Source organism: Carcharhinus amblyrhynchos, chromosome 20 (assembly GCF_965287045.1).
Source record: "Carcharhinus amblyrhynchos chromosome 20, sCarAmb.v2.hapA, whole genome shotgun sequence".
NCBI lineage: Eukaryota > Metazoa > Chordata > Chondrichthyes > Carcharhiniformes > Carcharhinidae > Carcharhinus > Carcharhinus amblyrhynchos.
The window spans coordinates 27,589,244-27,616,391 of NC_137343.1; the positions used below are offsets into that span (position 1 = coordinate 27,589,244).

Sequence of the window (27,148 nt, forward strand, 5' to 3'; positions counted from 1 at the left end):
TCTTTTGATGACTTGCAATTATTGGAACTAACACTTGTGACTGGGGTCCATTGTATCTTAGCACTAACTTTTATTTTTAAAAACCTGGCTTTAAGTATGCCTGGTGCAAAGTGCTGCTTTACAAAACAACTACTTGAAGATTTATGCTAGGAATTCAAATCTGTGTTATGTTTTCATCCCAAGAAAGTTGTTTTTAAAAAAACTTGGCGACTTGTAACTTGTTTTCCATTGTTTGTTCTGCTTTTATGCTCAGACTGCATTTTAATTGAAAACCACCATGTTTTTAAAAAATAGCATTGAGTCTTTATAATATTTTAAGCTATACATAATTCTTGCGTTTATGGATTTCTAAAGGCAAGAACTGTTATTTTACATTTTTACCAAGACACCCAAAAGCTTTTTCCATACAATTAATTACCTTTCAAAAAACACAAATTACAGTCACTGAATTGAAATGCAGGATATGGAAATGATGGTCCATTTTAGTGGATTAGTCTGCATTGCCACGGCTAGTGGAGAATTGGAAAGTGTTCCACATTTTACTGGATTGTAAGTATAGTCATTGCTACAGGTTTGTTAATCGTTTATTAAATAGTGTACTTGTTTAGGCCCTTTCTAATCCACGAGACGATCCAAAAGGCCTTAAATCTTTTGAAGTATTATACCAGCAAACATAAGTGTGCGTCAGTAAAGTCCCACAAACACTAGTACAGTAAGTGATCAGTTTGCTTGAAGACTAAATGGTACTCAGGACAACTGATCAATAGCACTGCTCTTCCAGTGGCATTGCGATTTCCCAGGTTCACTTATACAGGTGGATGAGGTGTTTGTTTGATGCTAGAGCTTTGGTAGACTGAAACTATATCCTTGGGTTCTGTTTCAGTAGAATAAGCAGACACCATGTTCATCAAAATTTTCCCTTGCCCAAGGATTGTTTTGATCAAGAGTGCAGCTGAGTGCCAAAATAGTGTTTTGGCATTGAAATTTTTCCGATTATGCATTAGATTTGGAATTTATTATGAACGTAAAAGGTTGACTTACGTGTGTGGATGGTACTTTATGATGTTTAATGAAAAATATTGAGGACAATCACACACAAGCTGTGAAGAGTAAACAGAGTTCAAATCAGAAGTTCCAGGCTTTCGCAGAGTTGTTTTTGTCAGCACTGTAATGCCTGAAATGTTGTTCAGCTGACTTTTCATAAATGGCAGTATAGTCAAACAAGCTGTGCCGGACAGTGTTTGCTCAGCAGTTGCAAAGGTTTAGTATTAATTCTCAATGGATTATCAGTATAAAAAATTGTGGTAATTGCATCTGTTATTTTGAAATGTGTTGCGTAACTGGAACTGACTGACCTCATCTGAATCAGAGAAGGAACCTTTCTTTTTACAGTGAATAATTCAACTTTAATTTGAAAGCAAACTTCATATCACTTCTCTCAATTCTGATGTTGCTTGATGCATTAATGTTGGCATTGTGGAAGCAGCATATGGTGTGTAATTACACGCCATGCGCTGTTTCCACAATGCCAATATTAATGTATTCCTAGTGAGGTCTGAGAGGAACAGGTATGACCAACTGCATTGTGACAGTGAGGTTTGAACTTGTGTGTATTTCCATACCTCACCCACCCAAAAAAACATAATGTTGTCCATTTGACTAATGCCATTTGTGGTATAAAAGTCCCCTTAAAATTAATTTGTTGGCCTAAGTGATATGTGAGCTTGCAGGACTGTTTCCTTCAAAATTGGTGTGAATGACAAACTAGACAATACATTTCTATTTTAGATTAAAAATACAACTGAACCCAAAATGGAAGTTAAAACGAGCGTTACAAAATGTCAGCTTGAAGTTTGCCAAATTGATATTGTTGATGGTACATCCCATTACAACTTGGAATGTAATTCTGGCAGGTTTAATGGATACAACCAATCTAGTGCGATTAGGGAAATTATCTTATTTTTGTTTTTTCTGTGCTAATTCCTGCTGCCGAACAGCCTCGTGTGCTTCCCTCTGCCTTTTCACCATCTTCTCCAGTGTTACTGATTTAAGCGGCAGGAGTTTTCGTTTGCAGAGCACCACAGCAGGAATATCCTTGAAGGAAAGTTGATCTTGTTTAGGAAGGACCTCGCGAAACTTTACTTCCGGCATTTTTAATCGTTCAAATTGTACCTGCAATGTATTGAGTATCCGGACAGTCTGCCATCAGTCCATGGCCTCACTCCCACCCTCTGTGCCATGATCTTTGGATGTACAGTTTAGGACTGGTATTGTAACAATTGGTGTATATTATTCTGACAGGAAGTAGAAGCTAAATCTTTCTGGTTGTTCACGTAAAAATACATTCACTGCCTCTGTTCCAAAAAAAGCAACATGGCCATGATGTTTACCACAAAATCCCATTTCCCAAATGACGCTTTGTTGAGCGTCTCTCCGATTCTTGTAATAATTTTTTGTTGAAACTGTTGCACGTTATAATACAAAAGCACCAGTCAGCCAAAAGATTATACACATGTGGTTTCATTAATTCTAAATGCATGAGAACAGATATACATGGATAGAAAGCTTCAGGACATCAGAGTTGCGCAGCTGTGTTTTTGTCATCTGCTGGAGGCCGAAGTGAAACTGAGGCTGGACCACATGATGCACTTCCCTTTAAGTGATGACATGCTGCTATCCTTTAAAGGCACATTATAAATTCCCCCTTTTCTTTTTAAACCTACTCACCATTCCCCTTCCAAAGAATTATAGCTATTTACAACACATGCGCATGTATAGTTACCATTACGTAAGTGTATAGGACTGGTGAATCTACGAGCCTGTAGAGTGTAGACATAATCTAATATGCCCAGGTCTTGTAATGGCAACCTTGTAAAGGTTTCTTCAGTTGCTCACTGTGAACAGCGGGATTGTTGTTCTTAGATTGTGTTCCTTGTTTGGGATCTTGCCCTGTATGGGACTGAGGAACTAGAATGGATCTGATTTGTCCTCAGTTACTCTGCACTGTTGTACCTTTCGGTGTGTAATACCTCTGTGCGACCTTGAAATGTAGAAGTAGAACCTTCGTGTCTTTAGATATGTCATTTAGAAATTCACATGAGTATTTTGCCATTTACCTCAGTAAATCCTGACCAATAATGAGTAGTTAGGGTAGGTAATTCAAATCTTAGCTAACACTTTGGATAATATGACAGCATGTATATTTTCTATTACATTGACAGTGTGAAATATGTATTCAGTACCCTTTGTTTTGTTGTGCATATCTATTATTTGGTGGTTTGTTAATCTCCTTGTGTATTTTAATGGAATAGCAGATGCTCATTCTTGTGTGGAAAGTACCCACTGGATACAGTCTGTTTGGGTCAGTGCATGGTTTGTTGTAGCTGTATCAGCCTTTGGTCTCTTGCACTTCTGCTACCAAAGGACTTTTCTGCCACATGTCTTACAATATTGATGGAAAGCTGGCCATTTCCTTAGTACATGCACAAGGTCACACTTTCCACATGTCTTGGTAGGATTGGGTGTTCTCGTAAGTGCATCAACAACTGGAGTTGTGTTTAGGACCTATAAGCTTCGTAGAGCTATGAGGATCATTTCCATACTTGCATCAGTCCTTGAGTAGCTTTTCAATGTTATACGTTTTGAACTTGTCGACCAGATCGTTCTGCAATGGTTCCATGCAGTGGATGTAGTCACCAACTGAATTCTGTCTGCCAGTTCTTGTTTGAAAAATCACTGTACATACCCTTTTCTCTGTATCTGCTGACTAAGAGGCCTATAGATTCTGTACGCATTTGTTGAAGTGGCATGAGCTCTAGTTGATGAATATGGAAGTTTAGCCTGATTCTGAACCAGTCTTCCAACATTGTCCATATCTTTTGTGTCAGCCCTCTGAAACTGACAGCAACTTCCAGAAGATACGAATGAGGATTCCAGTGGACTGACTTGGATTTTTTCCCGCATGGAAAATCCAAATACAAATCTTTGGAATTGGAGAAAGTAAATTTTATTTAATGCTAGCTTACATTAACACTGCAATGAAACTACTATGAAAATCCCCTAGTCGCCACACTCCAGTGTCGATTCGGGTACTCTGAGGGAGAACTTAGCATGACCAATGCACCTACCCTGCACTTCTTTGGACTGTGGGAGGAAACCGTGCACCTGGAGGAAACCCATGCAGATACAGAGAGAACGTGCAAACACCCAAGCTGGGAATCAAACCCATGTCCCTGGCACTGTAAGGCAGCAGTGCCAGCTACTCTGCACCACTGGTCATGATTCATTGCAATACCTTTTGTTTCACCCCAGGTAGAGACTTGCTTTTGGTCTGCAATATTTAAAAGAAAGCAATAGACTCACTGCAGTGGGATGATATAGGAATGGAAACTCAAGTCAGGGTTGAACAGGAAACAAGCGCGCTATCATTGACTTCCGTGTGAACAGACACTGTCAGGAAATGGAATGGAATCATGGGTGAAGTTTCTGATGAGAGCTGAACAGAGTGGCTGTGGTCTTGCCACTATTGAGCTGAAGAAATTTCTGGATTCTGCACAAATCAATGTTAGATGCTTGAAAATACAAGTACGGGTGGACCCAGTGTCTGGGAAACCCAAGCATGGACATATGCTGGATTTGGGGATTTTGCAGATTTCAGATCCGAGACCTTAGCATGCACTTAAAATATGAAAATATAAACTAGATGTGTTTTATTCAAACTACTTAACCCAGGGCACCAGCTTCTGGACCTTCCTGATTTTGGGACTCCAGATTAGCAGTATGATTCTTGTACTAATAGGCTAAACCTAGATGGCTTTCGTATATATGAGGCAATTGATCAATTGAACTGTAGGCATGAGAAGTTACCAACTGCCCTCTTTCCTTGCAGTGCACAACATTCTCCAAATTAAAAGGTGGACGGCTGTTATTGGCAAGTCCTCTGTCAGTAATGTTTGTGAGCTGTCTATAAGAATAATATAGCGAACACCAGAATGTTGTAGAATCTGTTCAAATAATGAAGATTGTGAGTACAAATTATTTTCTAGATACATTTCATTGTATTGTAAGATTTTGCATATGTTTAAATATTTTGTATGATTTACATGCTGCTATTCAAAAGTTGACTATTGAAACAAAACCCTCAGTTAATTATGTGCAACAGATGTCACTGTATGTACTTAAACATTTGCTAAATAGATCTTAGGAGGCTCAGATTTACATCAGTAATGAAGAAAAAACTGTCACTATTTGCAGTTGTCAGCCCTCTGAAACAGACAGCAACTTCCAGAAGTTGAAGTTAGCAATTGTATGCTTGCTTCTCCATTGGCTTGCTACGCCATAGGAAGAACCCCAATAATGTAGTCAAAAGAAATGATTAAGCTGGTGAGAACTTCCCTTTTGTTATTAGCCTCACTGTAAAAACCCTTGGAAAAATTACATGCTATTGAATAAGGGGTAACTGCGTTTTATAAATACTGTTGAAATACCTTTTTGGCTCTGAAAATAATTTTCTACTTGTGATATCAGATTTCTATACAAAATATATTTAAAAAGTTGTTTTGATTTCTACATTAATTCCATGTGCTTATCCCAATTATTAATGTTGCGCTCATTTAATTAAAAATGAAGGCTAATCTTGGCATTTAATACTAATTATCTATTTAAGCCCAACCTTGAACTTGTCTAACAGGTTTGAAATTCTTGCTCCTTGTGTGGACAAGAGCAGGGGCTGTAGGGAGGATGAGCAACCTCATGATAGCACCGTGATTCAGGGCACCATTCAAGAGGGGGGGAGAAAAGAGAAATGTAGTTGTAAGTGGGGATAATCGTATGAATGGCTGCTTACCCTGCTTGATGATGCAATGTTTCCTGGATTGACACCGCAATAAAATCCCTACAATGCAAAAGGAGGCCTTTTGGCCAATCGAGACTCCACCAACTCTCTGAAAAAGCATCTTGCCATTATCCCTTCGCCAGTGACTGCAAGATCTGGATTGGTACCTTTTGCTCCATTTGTGTCACGTAGATATTGTGAGAAATGCAGTTGATTGTAAAGCTTGCGGTTGGTTAGGTGTGAGAAATGAATGCACAGCCACTAAATATGGAAGAAGAATTCTGATGAAAGGTTACTGAAACCGAAACGTCAGCCACAAATCCTGCCTGTTCTTTTTAAAATCGTTGTTATTTAGTACCTCTATGGACTCTATTCCATGTAACCACCTTTCTCCTACCCTTTGGTACTGTGATTCTTCTGACTTTCATTTTTCCCATCAGAACAGCTCCCTCTTTTCCCAGTACTGATGTCAATGTCCCATGAATTCAGACTCGCTTCTTCCATGCCAATCTTTGACCCATGTGTTTACCTCTTTAATCTTGTTGACCTGTGCCAATTAGCTCATGGTACCAATTAGGTAGAAATCTAGAGGTTATTACATTTTTCCTTCCGCTTTTTAATTTAGTCCCTAGCTGTTCGTATTCCCTCAGCAGAACCTTTTTTCCACCTACATCATGGTATCCACGTGGATCACGACAACAGGATCTTTCCCCTCCCACTCCAAATTCCTCCGCAGTCAAGATGCGATGTCCTGAACTTCGGCACCAGTCAGGCAACACAGCCTTTGTGACTCTTGATTCTGGCCACAGAGAACAGTGTCTATTCTCCTGATTTATATTATCCCCACTTACAACTACATTTCTCTTTTGTCCTCTTGAATGGCTCCCTAAATCATGGTGCTATCGTTAAGTTGCTCATCCCCTGCCCTCATCCACACAAGAAGCAAGAACTTTAAACCTCTTAGACGTTCAAGAACTGAGGCTTCTTCCACACTACTTCCTGGATCCTGCTACCTGTCTTGCTCACAGTAACACCCTCCTCTCCCAGACCACTGATCAAATTTAATATAGTTAATCCAAGGGGTATGACTGCCTCCTGAAACATAGCGTCCAGATAATTCTCTTTCCCTGATCTGTCGGTGTTTGAAACTCAGACTCCATCATCAACTGAGCTGGGGTTCCTTGAGCAACCAATGCTTGCTACAGATGTAGTCACTAGGAAGCACAATGTGGGAGGGGGAAGCAGATAGAGCCTGGCCCTGCATCTCTTCTCTATTTACTTATAATGTTTTTTTACTTCGCTAATTTCTACTTTGAGCTACTTTTTCACCAAACTTCACAGTATCCCACTAGCTAAAATCTGATCTGTTAGGATAATAAAAGGGTTAACCTGTAATTGTCAGGTGACCACCAGTCCGGAACCCTTCTCACTTTTCTAAGCTAGATCAAGTGTAGTATCGACATGCAGTGCTTGGTTGAAGTCATTAGATTACGTTTTAGCTTCATTTGATGCAATTTTTAAAAGTGGCATCTTGGCCTTTTAGCTAGGATGCACATGAGATCAAGCCTTGGAGGAGGAGCTATGCCTACTCCAATCAGCTTGGATTATGTAGATCAAGCCCAAGACAGGAGGTGAGAGCCCTGTCTTATCAGCTTGGATCGGGATTGTCTCAACTTGTTTTGATTGAATTGGAATAAAAACAAAAAAAAGACGTGAGCAGGAGCTGTGAAGATTCTTTGCGTTCCTTCAAAAGTTACTGTGTCCCTGCCCTCCCTCTCTTAACTTAAAGCTGTCCTGCTGAACCTTTACCTGTATAGCCTTTGGCTCTTTTTGTCATGATATTTCTTAAACTGATGATTACCCAACTACTCCATCACTTCTTTTGATGCACTTATCAAATGAATGTATGGAGATAGTAAAAGTCTCATAACACCAGGTTAAAGTTTGACTGCAAGTCTCTGCAGGTAATCAAGTCTTAGAGGTACAGACAACGTGAGTAGAGAAGATTAAGCACAGATTAAAGACATGCGTATTGTCTCCAGTCAGGACGGTTGGAGATTTTGCAAGCTCAGGCAAGCAGTGAGGGTTACAGATAGTGACATGAACCCAAGATCCCATTTGAGGCTGTCCTTGTGTGTAGAACTTGGCTATTGGTTTCCGCTCAGCGATTCTGTGGTATCATGAAGGCTGCTTTGGAGAATGCTTACCTGAAAATCAGAGCCTGAAGGGAATAGAGTGGTGTTCATTCACCCATTGTCATGGTGTCTGCGTGGTCTTCCCAATGTACCATGCCTCCCGAAGATGCACAGAACCAATACACCCGGCCGTCCCATCGTATCAGGCAATGGAACCCTGTGTGAAAACCACTATGGCTATGTCGAGAGCATCCTGAAACCCATTGTACAAAGAACCCCCAATTTCAGTCACAATACTACCGACTTTCTGCAAAAACTCAGCACTCAGCAGTTGAACCAGGAGCACACCTCATCACAATGGATGTCTCGGCGCTCATGATCAGCATCCCCCAAGACAACGGCATTGCTGCAATCGTCTCAGTACTCAACGCTGATGACTGCCAATGTCCAGATGCAATTCTACAATTCATTTGCTTCATCCTAGACCACAGCGTCTTCACTTCGAACAAGCAGTTCTTCATTCAGACACACGAACAGTCATGGGGACCAATTCGCACCTCAGTATGCCAGCATCTTCATGCACAGGTTCAAACAAGACCTCGTCACCGCACAGGAGTTTCAACCGACGCTATATATTAGATACATCGATGACATTTTCTTCCTTTTAGATTCATGGTGAGCAATCACTGGAACAACTATATATGATGACATCAAGTTCCATCGGACTCACCACGGACTACTGTCCGGAATCGGTTGCATTCTTGGACCCACACATCTCCATCAAGGATGGTCACCTCAGCATCTCACTGTTCCGCAAGCCCACGGATAACCTCACGATGCTCCGCTTCTCCAGCTTCCATCCTAAACACATTAAAGAAGCCATCCCCTACGGACAAGCCCTCCATATACACAGGATCTGCTTAGATGAGGATGATCACAACAGACACCTACAGATGCTGAAAGATGCCCTCCATAAGAACAGGATATGGCACTTGACTCATCGATCGACAGTTCTGATGCACCACATTGAAAAACCGCACTGACCACCTCAGAAGACAAACACGGGACATGGCGGACAGAGTACCCTTCGTTGTCCAGTACTTCCTTGGAGCAGAAAAGCTTCTCCAGAGTCTTCAACATGTCCTCAATGAAGACGAACATCTCGTCAAGGCCATCCCTATGCCCAACTTCTTGCCTTCAAACAATTGCACAACTTCGAACAGATCGTTGTCCACAGTAAACTAAACTACCCAGTCTTCAGGGGAACGGTGATCACGACACCACGCAACCCTGCCGCAGCAACCTGTACAAGACAGGCCGGATCATTGATACAGATGCCATCATCTTGCACGAGAACATCATCCACCAGGTACACAGTACATACTCGTGCAACTCTGCCAACGTTGTCTATTTGATCTGCTGCAGGAAAGCATGTCCTGAGGCATGGTATGTTGGGGAGACCATGCAGACACTACGACAACAGATGAATAAATACTGCTCGACAATTACCAGACAGGAGCGTTATCTTCCTGTTGGGGAACACTTCCACAGTCACGGGCATTCAGCCTCTGATCTTCGGGTAAGCGTTCTCCAAGGCGGCCTGCACAACACACAACAGTGCGGAATTGCTGAGCAGAAACTGATAATCAAGTTCCACACACATGAGGACGGTCTCAACTGGGATCTTGGGTTCATGTCACACTGTCTGTAAGCCCCACAACTTGCCTGGGCTTGCAAAATCTCACTAACTATCCTGGCTGGAGACTATATACACCCCTTTAATCTGTGCTTAACCTCCTCTCCACTCACATTGTCTGTCTGTACCTTTTAAGACTTGATTGTTTGTAAAGACTCGCATTCTAACTATTACCTTGTAAATTGAGTTTGTGTCTGTATATGCCCTGTTTGTGAACACAACTCAAGTCACCTGAAGAAGAAGCGACACTCTGAAAGCTTGTGCTACCAAATAAACCTGTTGGACTAACTTGGTGTTGTGAAACTTCTTACTGTTCTTGCCCCAGTCCAATCATGTATGAAGATAGCCATGTGTGACTTATTTTTGCATAATGTCGATTTGCGTTTTGCTGAGAGAATGGATGTTTTGGTGCAGAAATAGTTGTCTTTTTGAATGCTGAATGTTGAGACATGGATTGCAGTTATTCATCTGACCTAATGGCTCACTTAAACGTTTTTTTTAAATTTGGAGATACTGAAATGGTTTTGTTTACACAATGCTTGTTTTTATTGGGAAAAATAAGGTTGCAAGTTCATATGGGTGTGAAGATTTAACATGTACATGTGTTAGAAATCACACTTTAGTGTCTCAATTGTGATTTAAGGTCATGTGCAGTGTTTTAAAGCTGCAGTTTTGCTGAAGATTCTGTTAGCTTGCGAGGTTTGAAAAAACTGCAATGCCTTAAACTGCATTGAAAGCAACCAATATTGACACAGCCTGTATGGCTCAGTTAGGTGCAAAGCAAACTGAAGTAAGTTGTTGGAGGAGCCTTGTGGGATGCTTTGATAACACACTAGAACATTTGTAGCTGATTCTAAGGGAACTTTTACATTTAAGTCTAAAATGAGTTGAAAATTGCCTATAACAGAAAAGAAAGTTTATGCGAAGGTTCACTGTCTTGACTTAATCTTAGGTTTTTCTAGTTTAATGTTGTCTCTATTTCTTACAAATTTACTGAAGAAAGTAAATGTGCAATAGATTATATTTAAGGATCACTTTTGTGAGATATACATTTTATTAAAAATTCTTCCCTTTCTTCTGTTCCCTCATTCCTTAACCATGTGCCCTAGTCAAGACCATAAATAAGCAGTATATTCACTCAAATTTATCTAAAATGCCAAAATTGGCTAATTGATGTTTTGTCCAGTGTTATGAACCCCATTGAGACAGACAACATTAAAAAAAGGCATTAAAAACAAGATTTTGTGTTTTTAAGACTTTTACTGTGACAAAAATCAACATAGATCAAAGACTATTCAATAAGCAACTAAAATGCCAAACTAAAGAAAATGTACTTCTGCTTTAACTGCCAATTTTTCTTTGTGCACTCCACTTCTGGAAAATGCAAGATTTCTTGTAAGTCTGAAATGTTCCCAGCTTGTTCCAGGCTCACTTCTGCCCGTCTCACCATTTTGAATCCTCTGGTGACTTTCAAAAATCATTCCCCTCAGTATGAGTATTCCAGATCCAAATTCCATTACCAGAGCCCACCTTGGCAACTCCCATGTTTGTTAAACCTTCAAAGTCCCATTGTTCCCATCCTTTTTGCTTTGAATAGAAAACACAACTTTTACAGCATTCTGCTTAGTTAATAAAAACAAAAGCAGTTAACCATGCTCTTCACAGGAGCACTCTTTTCTCTCATGCATGCTGTCGCTCTCTCACGTGCCAGTGTTCTTCGTGTTCTATCTCTCTACAAATGAGGGGTTTAGGGAAAAATATTCTTTGAACAATTTCCAGCTTGCTGGAGTGAGGCTCCATTGGGTTAGCTGCCCCAGAGTCTCATGTTGATTATAAATTACATAATTAACAGGTCATCCATGTTTGAGGCCACCTGGCTGCCCTAGTTGTCACAGACTTCACTGGAAGACTGAACAATGAGAGCAGATGTCTAGCAGTCTTGGTCAGGCTAACAGCTGAGGTGGGCAAAATCAGAAAATACTGGAAAATCTCAGCAGGTCTGACAGCATCTGGGGAGAGAGAATAAAGCCAATGTTTTGTGTCCAGATGACCCGGCGACAGCTCAACATTGGCTCTATTCCCTCTCCCCAGATGCTATGTTGAGCTGACGCCGGGTCATCTGGACACAAAACATTGGCTTTATTCTCTCTCCACAGATGCTATCAGACCTGCTGAGATTTTCCAACACTTTCTATTTTTGTTTTAGATTTCAGTATCTGCAATATTTTGCTTTTAAGCAGAGATGAGCAACTGCATCAGTAAACTGATTTGTGATTTCAGCCTAGTGCCCCATAAAGATGGCATCTCAAACACAGCAGTGTCTCAAGTGTCAGTCGAAAAGTTTAAATATCTGGAATGCAGGCTTGAATCCACTATTTTCGGACTTGGAGTAAGACTGCATCAACCGAGGCATAAAATTTAAGGGCGGAAGTCACATTTGAAATTGGGACTGAAGTGTTGGAAGTGCCTATCTCAGCTTCCTCCTGAGGTCTGCAGCACCACAGATGCCAGTCTTCAGTCAATTCGATTCACTTCATGTGATAGCAAATAACAGCTGAAGACATAGGGCACAGCAAAGCTATAGTCTCTGACAGCACCTTAGAAGTGCTGAAGACGTGCTCCAGAGCTAACCATGCCCCTTGCCAAGTTAAACATTAGCATTTAAATGACAGCGTGGAATATTGCTTGGGTCAGGGGTTCCCAAACTGGATTCAGCAGAAAGCCTCCAGGGGTTGGTACAAAAGCAGAGTGGTCTGCAGGGAGCAGAGGCACAACAGAAGGATGAGTGAGTGCAGGAATCAGTGTGGCTGTGGGAACGAGTGGGTGCTCCCATTTAAAAATGTCAAAGATAAGATTTGGACGTATTTGTTGAAATGTAGAACTTTTTTTTTATAATAAGTACAAGACATTGAAACGCAATTTAAGATTTTTGTTTTTATAAAGGATTAAGTACATATAGGTAAGTGAAAGTTAACAAGGTTTTATTTGCATCTTAATTACGATTTACATTCCTACATTCATTGAACCTTGATGTGAATAAGTAAGCACAATTTACAGCTGCCTCACAGGGTCAGGGACCTGGGTTCAATTGCAGCGCAGGTCACTGGAGTTTGCACGTTCTCTCCGTGTCTGTGAGGGTTTCCTCCGGGTGCTGCAGTTTTCTCCCATAGTCCAAAGATGTGCAGGTTAGGTGGATTGGCCATGCTAAATTGCCCCTTTGGTGTCAGGGGGATGAGCAGGGTAAATACGTGGGGTTACAGGAAAAGGGTTTGGGTGGGACTGTTGTCAGTGCAGGCTTGATGGGCCAAATGGTCTCTTTCTGCACTGTAGGGATTCTGATTTACTTTGTCCTTGTAACCTATTTTAGTTAATGTTTCTCTTACCACGTTGAGCTAGATGCTTTTGTGGTAATGTTGCCCTTGAGACCCCCATACTGTGGAATATGCTGAAATTAATGAAATTCTGGAGATCATTGTAACAGGATTGAAAATTAAATTTCACTGAAGTTCTATTTTGGCAAAGGAAGTACCAGCCAAGCAACACTGTTGCAGATTACGTTCTTGAAATAAAGAAACTCTGGTCTCCGTGGGTATAATATGAACTCAGAATTAATCCTTAGACATATTAATCAAAGGCCTAAAGAACAATAAAATCCAGGCCAAACTTTAGACAAAGCTCATGTGAAGGTCCGCAGTGAGGCCACAGCCAAAGAAATGGTATCCAAGGGGCTTTGGCCTTGTAGATCGAGAGCTGGCTTGCCTGCAGAAGGCAGAGAGTGGTTGTGGATGGGTCTTTTTCTGCATGGAGGTCGGTCACCAATGGAGTGCCCCAGGGATCTGTTCTAGGACCTTGCTGTTTGTCATTTTCATAAATGACCTGGATGAGGAAGTGGAGGGATGGGTTAGTAAGTTCACCGACGATACAAAGGTTGGTGGTGTTGTGGATAGTCTGGAGGGATGTCAGAAGTTGTGGTGTGACATAGATAGGATGCAAGACTGGGTGGAGAAGCGACAGATGGACTTCAATGCGTATAAATGTGTCGTGGTCCATTTTGGCAGGACCAATGGGATGAAGGAGTACAATATCAAGGGTAGGAGCCTTAGCAGTGTTGAGGAGCAGAAGGATCTTGGGGTCCGGGCCCATAGGACGCTCAAATTGGCCTCGCAGGTGGAGGATGTGGTCAAGAAGGCGTATGGTGTACTGGCCTTCATTAATTGAGGGATTGAGTTTAGGAGCCGGGAGGTAATGCTGCAACTTTATAAGACCCTTGTCAGACCTCACTTGGAGTACTGTGCGCAATTCTGGTCGCCTCACTACAGGAAGGATGTGGAGGCTATTGAGAGGGTGCAGAGGAGATTTACAAGGATGTTGCCTGGATTGGGAGGCTTGCCTTGGGTTGAGGGAGCTAGGTCTTTTCTCCCTGGAGAGACGAAGGTTGAGAGGTGACCAGATAGAGGTTTATAAAATGTTGCGAGGAATAGATGGGGTGGGTTCTTGGAGGCTATTTCCCAGGGCTGAAATGGTTGCCACGAGAGGACACAGGTTTAAGGTGCTGGGAAGCAAGGACAGAAGAGATGTTAGGGGTAAGTTTTTTTTACTCAAAGGGTGGTGAGTGAGTGGAATCAGCTGTCGTCAGTGGTGGTAGAAGTGAACTCCTGGGGGCTTTTAAAAGACTTCTGGATGAATATATGGGATTTAATGGGATTGGGAGTTACAGATAGTTCTGTGGCTTGATAGGTATGGATGTGATTGGCGCAACTTGTGGCCGAAGGGCCTGTTTGTGCTGTAGTGTTCTATGTTCTAAATGGCAGAAAGTGGGGTTGCAGATAGAAATGGGTGAAGATACTCGAAGAATCCCAATAGGTTAACTAAAAGGAAGAAGAAAAATGTCATTACTTATCAAATAATTTTCTAAAACACAAAGGTGTTTTTACCAGAGTGAATTTACATGTTTGTTTTGGTTGTGATTTACAATACAAACACACAATACAACCTATAAATTTCAGATTGTTGATGTTGGTTTAGTCATACTGTATTCTGTGAAATTGTGTATGCAATATTTTACATTTTGATGTATAAGTTACAATGGAGAGGGAATGTAATAGGAACACATAGGAACATTGGACTTAGGAGTAGGCCATTCTGGCCCTCCACCCTGCTCTGCCATTCAGTAAGATCATGGCTAATCTGGTTGTGGTCTCAACTCCACATCTGCCTTCTGCCCATAATCCTTGACTGACTTGTCTGTCAAAAATCTAATATAATGTAATCATGGAGCATTTTGTTATCCATAGAATCCCTGGAGTGCAGCAGGAGGCCATTCAGTCCATTGAGTCTGCACTGACAGCAATCTCACCCAGGCCCTAATCCCATAAGCCCACATATTTACTCTGTTAATGCCCTGACAGGGTTAATTTAGCATGGCCAATCAACCTAACCTGCACATCTTTGGACTATCTACTGTCTTCTCTGCTCCCCTCTTAGAGGTGGTGTGCATAAAGTAATTTAACAATGGCTGCCTGCAGTTGAGCATGTGTTAGTCTTGCAGTATACAATCCACAACAGTGATAAATTTCTTTCACTCAGAAACTAGGCATTAGCTAGCTTGCCATATCCAAGCCGTTCCAGAAAATGTCAAAATGAGATGTCTATTTTTACCAAGGACTTAATAACAAGTAACTCGATATCAAAAGTTGTAGATGATACCAAACTGGTAGCAAACACTGAGGAACATAATGCAAGAAGACACTAGAAAATTTGCAGACTAGACAAGGCAAATATACTTAAATATAAAATGATGCACCTCAGTAAGAAAAATAGAAGCATTATCTGTACAGTTCTTCAGAAAATATGAAATTGAATGGGGTAAATGAACAGAGATCGAGTGCAGGTGAACCAATCATTAAAAGCAGTATTGAGCAGTAATAAAAAAGTGTTTTTCTTGTCTAAATACTGTATCTCCCATGTTTCTACTCCCAAGACGCTGCGTATTGAATATCAAGGTTTGCAAATTTGCATTAAATTGATGCTGATGGTATTTCTGAATTGCTCTTTTCTGTTAATTTCTTTTGATGTTTCCAAACAATAATTCCTAGAGTGGAGATGTTACCGTGTACTACTGAATCAAAAAGGGAAATAAACTCTTACATTCTCAAAGTGGGACTCACTACCGCAGGAAGTATTTAAGGTGAATTGTGTGAACACTTTCAGAAGAAATCTAAATATGTTTGGCAAAAGGAAATAGAAAGCTTTGCTTAAAGGTTGCCAGGTAGATGGACTGTGAGGATACCTTTGTGGAGGATAAACAAAGGTATGGACAAGTTGAACCAAAAGGGCTCTTTGCTTCAGTTGTCCATCAGTTTATAAAAATAATAGTTTTGGTTTTTCCTATCCATCAGTTTCTGTGACTTTTAAAAAAGCTAGAGTGTAGAGATTACTTTCCATTAAAGTTTGGAGGAATTTAATGAATTGGAAAATTATCCAATCTCTGTACATTTTTTTTTACCATTTTTATATTTTGTCCCTGCACACTTGTCTATCTCGGGTTTTCAAACTGGGAATTAACAAGAGAACCCAGGGAGTCTGCCAGATTGTTAGATTTCCCGATTTGTTGATTGTTAGTTTCTGTTATTGAATATTAAAACCTGAACTATTTGTACAGCACCTTAGCAAAACTTCCCAGAGTGCTTTAGAAATGAGAAAGCAAATGTCAAGTCAAAGGAAAGGTTAGTAGCAGTCACCAGAGGCCTGATCAAATAAGACAGGTGGCAGAGAAGTTTTGGATTAAAGTGTTAAGGCTGTGTAACTGTATCATGGCTATCAGTGCTGGGATGAAGCAGTGGATGTCTGGAGCAATTTAAACGCAGAGATGAGAATTGTAAACTTAAATAAAGCACTGGGTAATTAAAACCGATTAAAGATCAGCAAGGATAAGGAATGAGCAGCTCTTATGACAGGATAGATTATTAGTAGTTTTGAATAAGCTGAAATAGATGGAGAGTGAAAAATGGGAAATGTACAAAGGAAATATTAGAATCTAAAGGTGAAAATGTCAGGCATGGAGGTTTTAGTCAAACCTCTCTGTAAAGATAGCAAGCAGCACTGTTTTTCTTTTGAGGAATTGAAATTATCTTCTGGAAATGGCGTATACCCAAGAATGCATTCGGAAGGGTTCTTCCATACTTTGAAAACACTCTTCTGAATTATAAATTCATTTGAGGATACCCAAGCTCAAAGCAGTTTTTTTGAGTTAAACTCAACACAGTCCTTTAATGTATACTATTATGCCTGTGATTTGTTTGCATCTCTTTTGAAGTAAGTATAAAGGAATGCAAGGCTGCTAAGTAGGCACGTTTGACTTTTGTGAAATGGTGTGCTATTACTGCTAGAAAACTTTATAACTAGCCCACAAAGAACTCCAAGCAGATAAAAACCAGAATGATGAGTATTACTGCTAGTAGTTAGTAAAAATATTTTCCAGTAGGGTCAAGCAACCCTGCAGCTGTCATATAAACATATGAATTCAGAGCAGAAATAGGCCACTCAGCTTCTTCGGTCTGCTCCACTATTCAGTAAGATCTGATTGTCATCTCAATCCCACATTCCTGCCTACCCCTGATAATCTTTCATTCTTTTGAGAGTCAAACTCTACCTTAAAAATATCCAAAGATTCTGCTTCTATTGCCTTTTGTGGAAGAGAAATGTCTTTTATGTTTATTTTGGATTATAGTAAGTCTTCGTTCTTAATTTTCAACAAATTCATTGAAATGGCAAGAAATAACTAGCTGGTGGGAAAGTTTACATTTTACTAAACCACTGTTTTGTGTAGAAGCAGCTGCCATATTTGTGCAATAGTGTTTGCCACGTAGATTTACATAATTTCCTACTTGTGGCTTAGCATGCAAGCTTGGGAGCAGATAACGTTCTAACAGTGAATACAGTTCCCATTTGATGCAATGAAAAAATCCCTTCTCTGCATCTTTTCATGGACTAAAAAGGCTTGAAAGCATGTTAAAAGCTAAACAATTTGCAAGACTGCAAGGAAGCTCTTTAAGATTCATTTAATGCAAGTTCAAAGGAGAAGAGCACAAAGCGAGTGACATGATTTTAGTTATGCGTTTTGCTTACATCTTACTTTCTGTTGTGAGCCCATGATCTTTGACATGATGCTGCCTAAAGTGTCCAATTTTGATTCTAACCTTTTCCCTCCTGTTCCTGTTTCTGCTTCTCTGAAGGATCTCTGTCAAACTAGGTCATTTTGGCACATCGTCTCATTTCTGATGCTGTGAATGGCTATTGTTCACATTGTTGCACAATACATTATGTTTGAAGGTATCTAAAGGAGGAAAGTTTGAGAAACAAATGAGGTTGACAAAGGAATTGAGGGGAAAATTAACAATGAATTGAAGCAGCTAAAGTAGGAAAATGAAGTGTAAAATTAAAACATTCTTGAAAAAAATTCTAGGTTTGGCCTAGTATTTTATACTGCTGATGAGCGCGAACTAGCGTGAACAATTTGCATTGCAAAATTATATTTTTTTGAACAAATATGATGAGACAATTTGAATAATTGAATGCAAGAGAGAAGTGAGGAGTTTAAATAGGACTCATAGGAAAGACCCTTGCCGTGGCCTGATACTGGAACAAGAACAGTACAGTCCTTCGGTCCGCCGATCGCATCCTACCTAGACCAACCGCCTATATCCCTCTATTCCCTGATAGGTCATGTGTCCACCCAGATAAGCCTTAAATATCACTAATGTGTCGGCCTCAACCACCTCACTTGGCAGTGGATTCCAGGCTCCCATCACCCTCTGTTTAAAAAAAAACCTTTCCCTGCACATCTTTACTGAACCTTTTTCCCCCTTACTTTGAACTTGTACCCCCTTGTAATTGTCATTTCTGCCCTGGGGGGGAAAACTTCTAACTGATCACCATAACTGTGCCACTCATAATTTTAAAAACTTCTATCAGGTCACCCCTCAGCCTCTGTCTCAATCTCTCCTCATTGCTAATACCCTCCATACCAGATGACATCCTAGTAAACCTTTTCTGTATTCCCTCCAAAGCCTCCATGCTCTGGCAGTGTGGTGAGCAGAATTGGACACACATTCCAACTGTGGCCCAACAAATGTTTTATATAACTAACATAATTTGCCAACTTTTATACTCTGTCCTGGCTGATGAAGGCAAGCATGGCAATGCTTTCTTCACCATCTTTTCCACCTGTGCTGCCGCTATTTTAAGAATCATCTGTGGACCTGTACTCCCAGATCTCTGTGTCTATGCTCGTGATGATTCTGCCTTTTATTTTATAGCTCCCACCTAAATTGGATCTAACAAAATGCACCATCTCGCATTTGTCCAGATTAAATTCCATCTGCCATTTCTCTGTCCAATTTTCCAGCCTGTCACTATCCTGCTGTATTCTCTGACAATCTTCATCGCTATCTGCAACTTTAGCGATCTTGGTAACATCTGCAAACTTGCTAATCAAACCAGTTACATTTTCTTCCAAGTCATTTATGCACATTACAAAGAACAAAGGCCCTAGCACTAATCCCTGTGGAACACCACTAGTTACAGACCTGCATTCAGAAAACACTCTTCCACCACTACACTCTGTCTTCTATGGTCAAGACAGTTCTGACTCCACCTAGCTAGTTCACACTTGATCCTGTGTGATTTAACCTTTTGCACCAGCCTGCCATGAGGGACCTTTTCAAATGCTTTCCCTCGTCAATCATTTTTGTCACTTTCTCAAAAAACTCAATCAAATTAGTGAGACATGACCTCATTTTAAAAAAAACCATGCTCTGTCACTAAAGGACCATTTATTTTCAAATGTATATAGATACTATCTCTAAGAATCATCAACAATTTCACTATCATTGACATCAAGGTCACTGGCCTATTATTACACAGGTTATCCTTGTTACACTTCTTAAATAACGGGACAGCATTGGCTATCCTCCAATCTCTGGGACCTCACCTGTGGCCAATGAGGAAGCAAAGATCTCTGTTAGAGGTGCAGCAATTTTTTTCTTGTGTCCCTCAGTAATCTGGGATAGATGCCATTTGGCCTTGGAAATTTGCCTACCTTTTAATGCTTTGTAATACACTTAACACTTCCTCCCTCATAATGATGACTTGCTCGAGAGGGTTTACATACCCCTCCAAGACACCATCAATGTGCCTCTCTCTTTGTGAATACCAGTGTGAAGTACTCATTAAGGATCCCTCCCACTTCCTTTTGATTCTACGCATAATTTCCCTCCTTTTGTCCTTGAGTGGACCAACTCTTCCTCTAGCTACCCTCATGTTCATAATAAAATGCCTTGGGATTCTGCTTAATCCTGCCTGCCAAGCACATTTCATGATCCTTTTCTGCCCTCCTAACTCCCTGTTTGAGTTTCTTCTACCTTTCCCTGTATTTTTCAAATGCTTCATCTGTTTTTAGTTGCTTAGACCTTACGTAAGCATCCTTTTTTCTTTTTGACTAAACTGGCAATTTCTCTGATCGTCCATGGTTCCCGTGTTTCAAGATGCATTATTCTTTGTCCAGAAATATCTGTCCCAGCACATAAACATTTATAATGAACCATTTAATCTGCAGTGTAAACTAATCTTTGTGGCTTTTTTACTGTTTTATCTTCTGTTTTGATCTGCAAGTAATCTGTTTGTACTGGCATAGTCTAAATTGAGCCTGGCCACGTAGTTTAGAATTTCATGTTGCTTCTCATATGGAGTTCAAAACAACTGATACTGCCAGGCAGAGAGGTCATATCAAATATCGGCTTTTTTTTAAATTGAGGAAGGGGTCAGAAGGTAAACACTGGCTGTAAAACCATTATACGTACAATGGTTAATGGCTGTGTGGGGGTTGGTTAGCTCAGTTGGTCAGATATCTTTAAGTGTCGTGCAGAATTATGCCAAAGGCACAAATTCAATCCCCATACCTGCTATGGTAGTTCACGGAGGCATGGCTCTTTTCCTTACCTCCAATGCTTGATGTGAAATAGTGCCTGCCTGCCTGCCGACTTTTTATTTTTTGTGGGTGTTTTGTGTTGTGGTGTGGATTCAGGTAGTATGTATTGGATTGGTGTGGGGGCACTAATTGGCAGAGCAAGTTGGTGTAGGGACATTGGGATGGTCTATGGGTTTGGTATGAGCATATGTGTTTTGGTAGTGCAAAAATTACTTCATCGACAATTTATTTGTTCTCTCTCTCTAATGGAGAGAGATGGTATTGGTTCTTCATGGATTATGGGTAATTACCATTACCAATATTTGTTACATAGTTTGCAATGATGTGTCCAACTATTTGGGTCTTATTCTTGTTCTCTGACAGGATTATGTTGCGCCCAGCTACATATTTTGTCTGTTCAATAAAATAGACTCCTTTTTTGTAAATGGGATTTCTATATGTCTCTTACTTAATGTAATAAAGTGTAGGTGTTAGGGAGGAATATTATTATGGAGAGGTTTAATTGAGTTGAGTAATTGAATAACTTGTATTGTCTAAAGTTTTTTGGCAACACATCTCATTTTCTAGTTTATTTAAGCTTCTAAATAGTGGTGCTAAAGTAGTGTGGAGAAGAAGAATTTTCTTTTGGAAGTCTTATTGAAAATGTTTCTCTGCCCACTTCACAAATGTATATGTATGGAAATCAACAACATAATATTTTAAGTGTTTTGGCTTTGCGACTGCTGATAGGCCCAAAGAATGGTGCTTTCCTAAAATAGCTAGTTATGTAACATATTAGGCTGGCAGATTGAGAAAGCAAAACAAATAAGTTACAGCAATAAAACCATTTAAATATTGGGAATAACTCTAAAACTAACTTTGTTTAAAATTAATCTGATATTAAAGTAGTTTGGTCGCATAGAATCTGAGTGTTGCTGAAAAAGATGTTTGTCAAAGCTTTTCATCTTGCACTCAAGGACATTTGCAAGAATAAAAATTCATGGAAGATAACAAATTCATATGGTATGAAAAGAGTGCTGATTGGGAAGTGAATTCTGGTAGAAACATTGTCATTGAGAATGCACCAGTTGATGGCAACTGACAGTTAATTGCCAAACATGTTTGAAATTTAAATTGGACAGCGTGCCTGTGGTCATGACGTTACTGAGGAATGAGCCAGTGAATGGTTTTCACTTATCTTTATTTACCTGAAACCTAATCTACTTCCGATTCATATCATGCAAGGTGATCAGTTAATTTATTATTGGTCATTTTATACACACAAGGATAGTTCTGAAAGTATGTCCTCGGGTACACATTCCACTATCATAAGAGCTAAAGTGTTGTGTTGTAATAGCCTCAAAGTCCAGTCATAATTGTCTTACCATATGTGAAGATGGATTAAGCCCGACCAATTAACTTCCTTTGTTCAGACACTCCATTTAACTGAATTCAAGCTGAGTTTCGAAAATACGGAGTGTTTTCAAGAATGTTCACAAAATGAAACTATCGAAAACTAAAATATACCATTAAAATTTAAACTGAGCAAATTGTCCATGACTTGCAACTTGAGCTAGACAATAAATGCTGACTTGTAAGAAGAAATTTAAAAAAAAGTTTGGTGTTCTGTAGTGTAGTGATAGTTCACAGAGGATAGGAAGAGCTGCCAGATAGTGGGAGCTCACCCAGAAACAGGCTGAGGTCATACTGTCACAAAAAGTAATAATAACCTCTTTGTCAATGGGTTTGAAATTGAGGTTAAAAATGCCACATATTTATCTCCTTTTTAAAAGAAGTTCATTCACACAATGTAAGGTTTGTTGTCAGAGTTCCTTGCCCATCCTTAATCGCCCTTAAGAAGGTGATGGTGAACCAACTTTTTGAACTGCTGCAGTCTGTGGTGTAGGTACATCCATAGTGCTCTTAGAGAGGGAGTTCTGGAATTTTTGACTTGACAGTATAGTACCAAGGATGGTGAATGACTTGTAGGCTGCAGATAGTAGTTTTCCCATGCATCTGCTGTTGTCCTGTACGTGGTAATGTTCGAGGGTTTGGAAGGTGCTGTCTAAGGAGTTGTGGTGTACATCCCTTGGAATAACCTGTAGAGTACAGAGCTGCTCGGGATGAACATCAACAAAAACTACTGCATCTCTTTTCAGACCTCCTTTCCAAAGGCATGTTCTGAGGTGGTGTACAATGGTCTCCCACCACAGCTTCCTTTCTAGGTCATCATACAAAGGGGTTGAGACTCTGGATGTGTGAGGAAAGATGGTTGGGCCTCTCTCACCACCAATCTTGGTGCTTGTTTGAAAGTTCTGGTGATGAGACACTCTGCCAAATGTCTTTGACAGTCTGCTCAGGGAACCATTCGACAGGATCTTTCACCTTGACCATCAGCACACAATCACTAAGTGTCACTGTGTGCCAAGATTCTACGTACCCCAGTGATGCAAAGACGGGTCTGGCCAAGCTGCCATGTATCGTTCCAAGTAGTTGGACCATCTATTCCTTGCGGGAAAGTTTTAATATTTCAATAAGTAATGTCCTACAAACTAATTGATTTGTGAATGGCTGTAGCTCTCGCAGAACTGGATCTTGTACTGCCCTACAGAAGCACCTGCTGTTATTGCCATCAGCTTCTTGCCTCTTAAACCAATTTATACTACCATTAGAGACTGTACCATTAATTCCATTTCTGACTAGATTGACTCCATCTTAAAGTGTTGTGATCGTTTAATCACCCTTTAGCTCCTTTTTGTCAGGCTAAAGACATGGAGTACCCATAAGACTTGTTGATCTGCCCTGCTGCAGATTATGCAGAACTTCCTGTAACAAATGCACTCAAATCGCTATTGGAATTATCATCCTCTTGCTATGAGCAACAAGTGAAATCTGCCAGGATGAAACCTCTCTCTGCCTATTATATCAATATTATCCCCTGTGAGGGTCTACTTGCATGTGAGTCATATCACAAAAATCTCATGAAAATTGGGACCTGTGCATATCTGGGTCTCAGGAAATTGGATTTCTTATTCAGGTTCTGCCAATGCTGCAAGATTAAAATGGGTCACTTCTTCAATTTAAAAACAGGGTCTTCAAAGTATTGTACAAAAATGTGAATGGGGGTGCACACAGCAACCCCATTTCTGGGAGCCATTTGTTTTGAGCTAATAAAGCAGCAAGCTGCAATCTCTGATCAGTTATGTTGAGCAGTTTTGCTATGAGAATTTTGTGTAGAGTTGTAGCAGACGTGCAGACTGCTTGGCTGGAGTCACAAATTGTGAAACAGCTGGCAGTACAGCTTAAAATACAAAATGTCATAATTTCTGAATCATTTGTGCCTGGAAATACCACAAAACAGTCAAAACCTGTATTCTGAACAATATTGGGAGAAATTTGATAGCTTAATTAAGAGCATTGTTCAAAATATTTATTGGTTTAAATCTGATTTTTTTTTTAAATCCCACCCACACCCCAACATAGTTTGTTTAAATTGAACAGTAGAGTGGTGATGTACCCAATCTCATACCTACAGCGATACTGTGAGAAAGTAAAGCATGAGCGTTTGGCTACCTTCATGTCCATTCAAACCTATGACCACCATTTCAGATTTCTCCTTGACCTGGTCCCTGATGGGCCTGATCACTATGGTGTCCTGTAGAATTTAACTAAGCGGCTGCTCAAAATTGTTTTCTGTGGGGTCCTTGCCTGCAGGTACCCTGATTGAATGGCTGGAAGCCTTTTGTGTGAGAAGCAGGTAAGTGTACTGGGGGAATGAGGCAGGTCATTTGGCTGGGGCAGGGGAGATGAGAGTTCCTTATCGTGGTGGGAGGACATCTGGTCAATTGAGGAGATTAGTTGGGTATTTTGTGGACTGGGAGGAGGCACTCCAGCTGATCATAACCCAGAAATTGTGCTATGTTATATACTGCATCGATTCAGCCCTGTTCCACCCTTTTAAGGTGGCACATTTCCTGAGGCTCAGGAAACCACATGTTCTGTGGGTAACAATAGAATGGCTGTTGAAGTGAAGACATGCTGCTTCACTATAAAATTAGAAATGGATTGCCAATCTCCCATTCCAACTCTGTTAAAATTGGAAGTGGACAGGTTCAGTTCCTCTTTTGTGTTTTATTTTCACCTGTGACAAGACACCCAACCCACATGTTTTTTGGGAGATGGGATTCATTCCTGTGACCAATAAAAGAACTTGCCACTTCCCTGGTCATCTTGCCTGTTGTCAATATTGCACTCCACTCCAATGTTGTCAGTAACATGACTTTCATTTTTGTCGTCAGTGCTGTACTTTCGTCCACTCTTGCATGGTGGAATCTAGAATCTTTTATAAATGCCAAAGATCAGCAAGGCTGACAGGCACACCTGTCAGATAATTGCTGTTTCACATACAAATCACTTAAATTAATATATTTCAAATCATACTAACTGTAGCATCATTTAATCTGTTGAAACAATCATATGATGAACCTAATGCATTTGTTTCTAGTGGAAAATTGGTTTCTCCTAAATGGAAAAATTTCAAAGGATTAAAGCTTCTATGGAGAGACAAGATTCGACTGAACAATGCTATCTGGAGGGCATGGTACATGCAGTGTGAGTGAAATCTCTTTTTACCTCTTTTCTCGGTTGGTAATTTACAGTTTTTGGCAAAGTACAGTGATTCACGTTTCCTGTATTAGTTCATTTCACTGCCTCATTGTTGTGCTGTCTTACCTCGTGTATCCATTCTCACTCCTCCACCCTACTTAAATACAACATTAAGTCAGGTGTCCATCAGTTAATATATTGGTGACTGGGAAGTCGAGGTTAAATTTATTTTTTCCCATCCAGATGATGACTATTAAATGTTCTTATGTTTGAACAAGTTTGCACCATTGGACATTAAACAAGAACAGATTGATTTGAAAATTGTAATATTTATACAGGCCTGACTTTTTAAAATGACAATCCCCCCTCCAATTTCTTTCAGGATGGATGATGCTCCTCAAATGCTTCTAATTTTTTGATGACTCTTAAAAGCAACGTTAGAAAAAAGAATGACCAGATATTAGTCAATTCGCATTGTATTTTAATAATCTGATGTTTAACGTGTTTTCACCAGCCTGTGTGTAGAATAATCTCTACTGCAGGTAGAGTATCCTTCAGAAAGAAATGGTTACCCACAGTTTCCATGGTCACTGTGTCCCATTGTGACAGTCTGTTGTCACTCTTTGCTTATGTTTATTTTCAAACAAGCACATAAGAACAGTGCAGGTTATTGCTCGTCAGCCTCTGCCATTGCTGTGCAAAATGGCCATGTTGACTACTATTCGCTTGTTGGGTAGTGCTCTATCCGATGACATGGCTTACAAGAGACATTTTGTAATTGTCTATCTGTCTATATAAGAACATAAGAAATAGGAGCAGGAATAGGCCAGCCAACCTTTTGAGCTCACTCTGCCATTCAAAGGGATCTTCCACTTCAACACCATTTTCCTGCACTATCCTCACATCTCTTGGTGTTTTATATCGATCAACCTCAAATCTTGGAAATACTCAATAATTGAACCTCCACAGCTCACTGAATATTCCAAAGACTTACCAGCCTCCTGAGTGAAGAAATTCCTCCTCATCTCATTCATTAATGCTCTGCCCCTTATTCTGAGATGGTCTCCCTAGTTCCGGACCACTCCAGCCAAGGGAAATGTCTTTTCTGCATTTACGCTTCTGAGCCTTGTAGAAATTTTGTATGTTTGAATGAGATCATCTCTCAACTGTACTCCACAGAATAAAGAGCTAGTTTATTTAACCTTTCCTCACAGGGCAGTCTTTTCATCCCAGAAATTAGTGAAACTGTGCACTCCTCCTATGGCAAGTATACCTTTCCTTGAGTAAAGAGACCAAAACTGACATACTGTTCCAGTTACAGTCTCAGTAAGGCTGTACATATGCAGTAAGATATCTTTACATTTATACTTCAGTCATTTTAATTGCTTGCTGCAACTGATTGGGAGTTTTCAAAGTAAATTTTTCTTATCTCCAATATAATCTCAATGTATCTCTAGCCACGTGATTACTTGTGAGGTCCCCTCTTAACCATTGAACACACAAGGGTGCTCTGGTTTTCTCCCACACTCTAAAGACAAGCGGGTTAGGTGGATTGGCCATGCTAAATTGCTCCTTGGTGTCAGGGCGACTATCTAGGGCAAATACGCCGGGTTATGGGGTCGGGCCTGCATGGATTTGTGGTCAGTGCAGACTTGATGGGCTGAATGGCCTCTTTCTGCACTGTAGGGATTCTATGATGATTCTGCGATTCATTGATTGTTGTTCATAACCGAATAATTATTCAAGTTTTGAGGATTAGTTGGCTGATGTTTAAGCCTGATACTGTCCTCACTGAATTTGGATGTTGCTGGATATTGTTTAGAGCAGAATATCTGGTAATCTCCTGTGCAAACACCCCCATTTTGAATTGCTAATATTGTGAAATGTTCATACACACTTGTGTAACCAAGGTT

The 27,148-nt window shown here is 40.2% G+C and overlaps 1 protein-coding gene across 1 annotated transcript in view; it reads left to right on the forward strand.

Moving 5' to 3' along the window:
- The window catches only part of mlxip (MLX interacting protein), an 84,359-nt gene that overhangs the window by 8,878 nt on the left and 48,333 nt on the right, over positions 1-27,148 (forward strand). Inside the window, exon 2 of the mRNA XM_080208319.1 lies at positions 25,135-25,241. Coding sequence (XP_080064445.1) covers positions 25,135-25,241 — 107 coding nt within the window. The remainder of the gene's footprint in view (positions 1-25,134; positions 25,242-27,148) is intronic.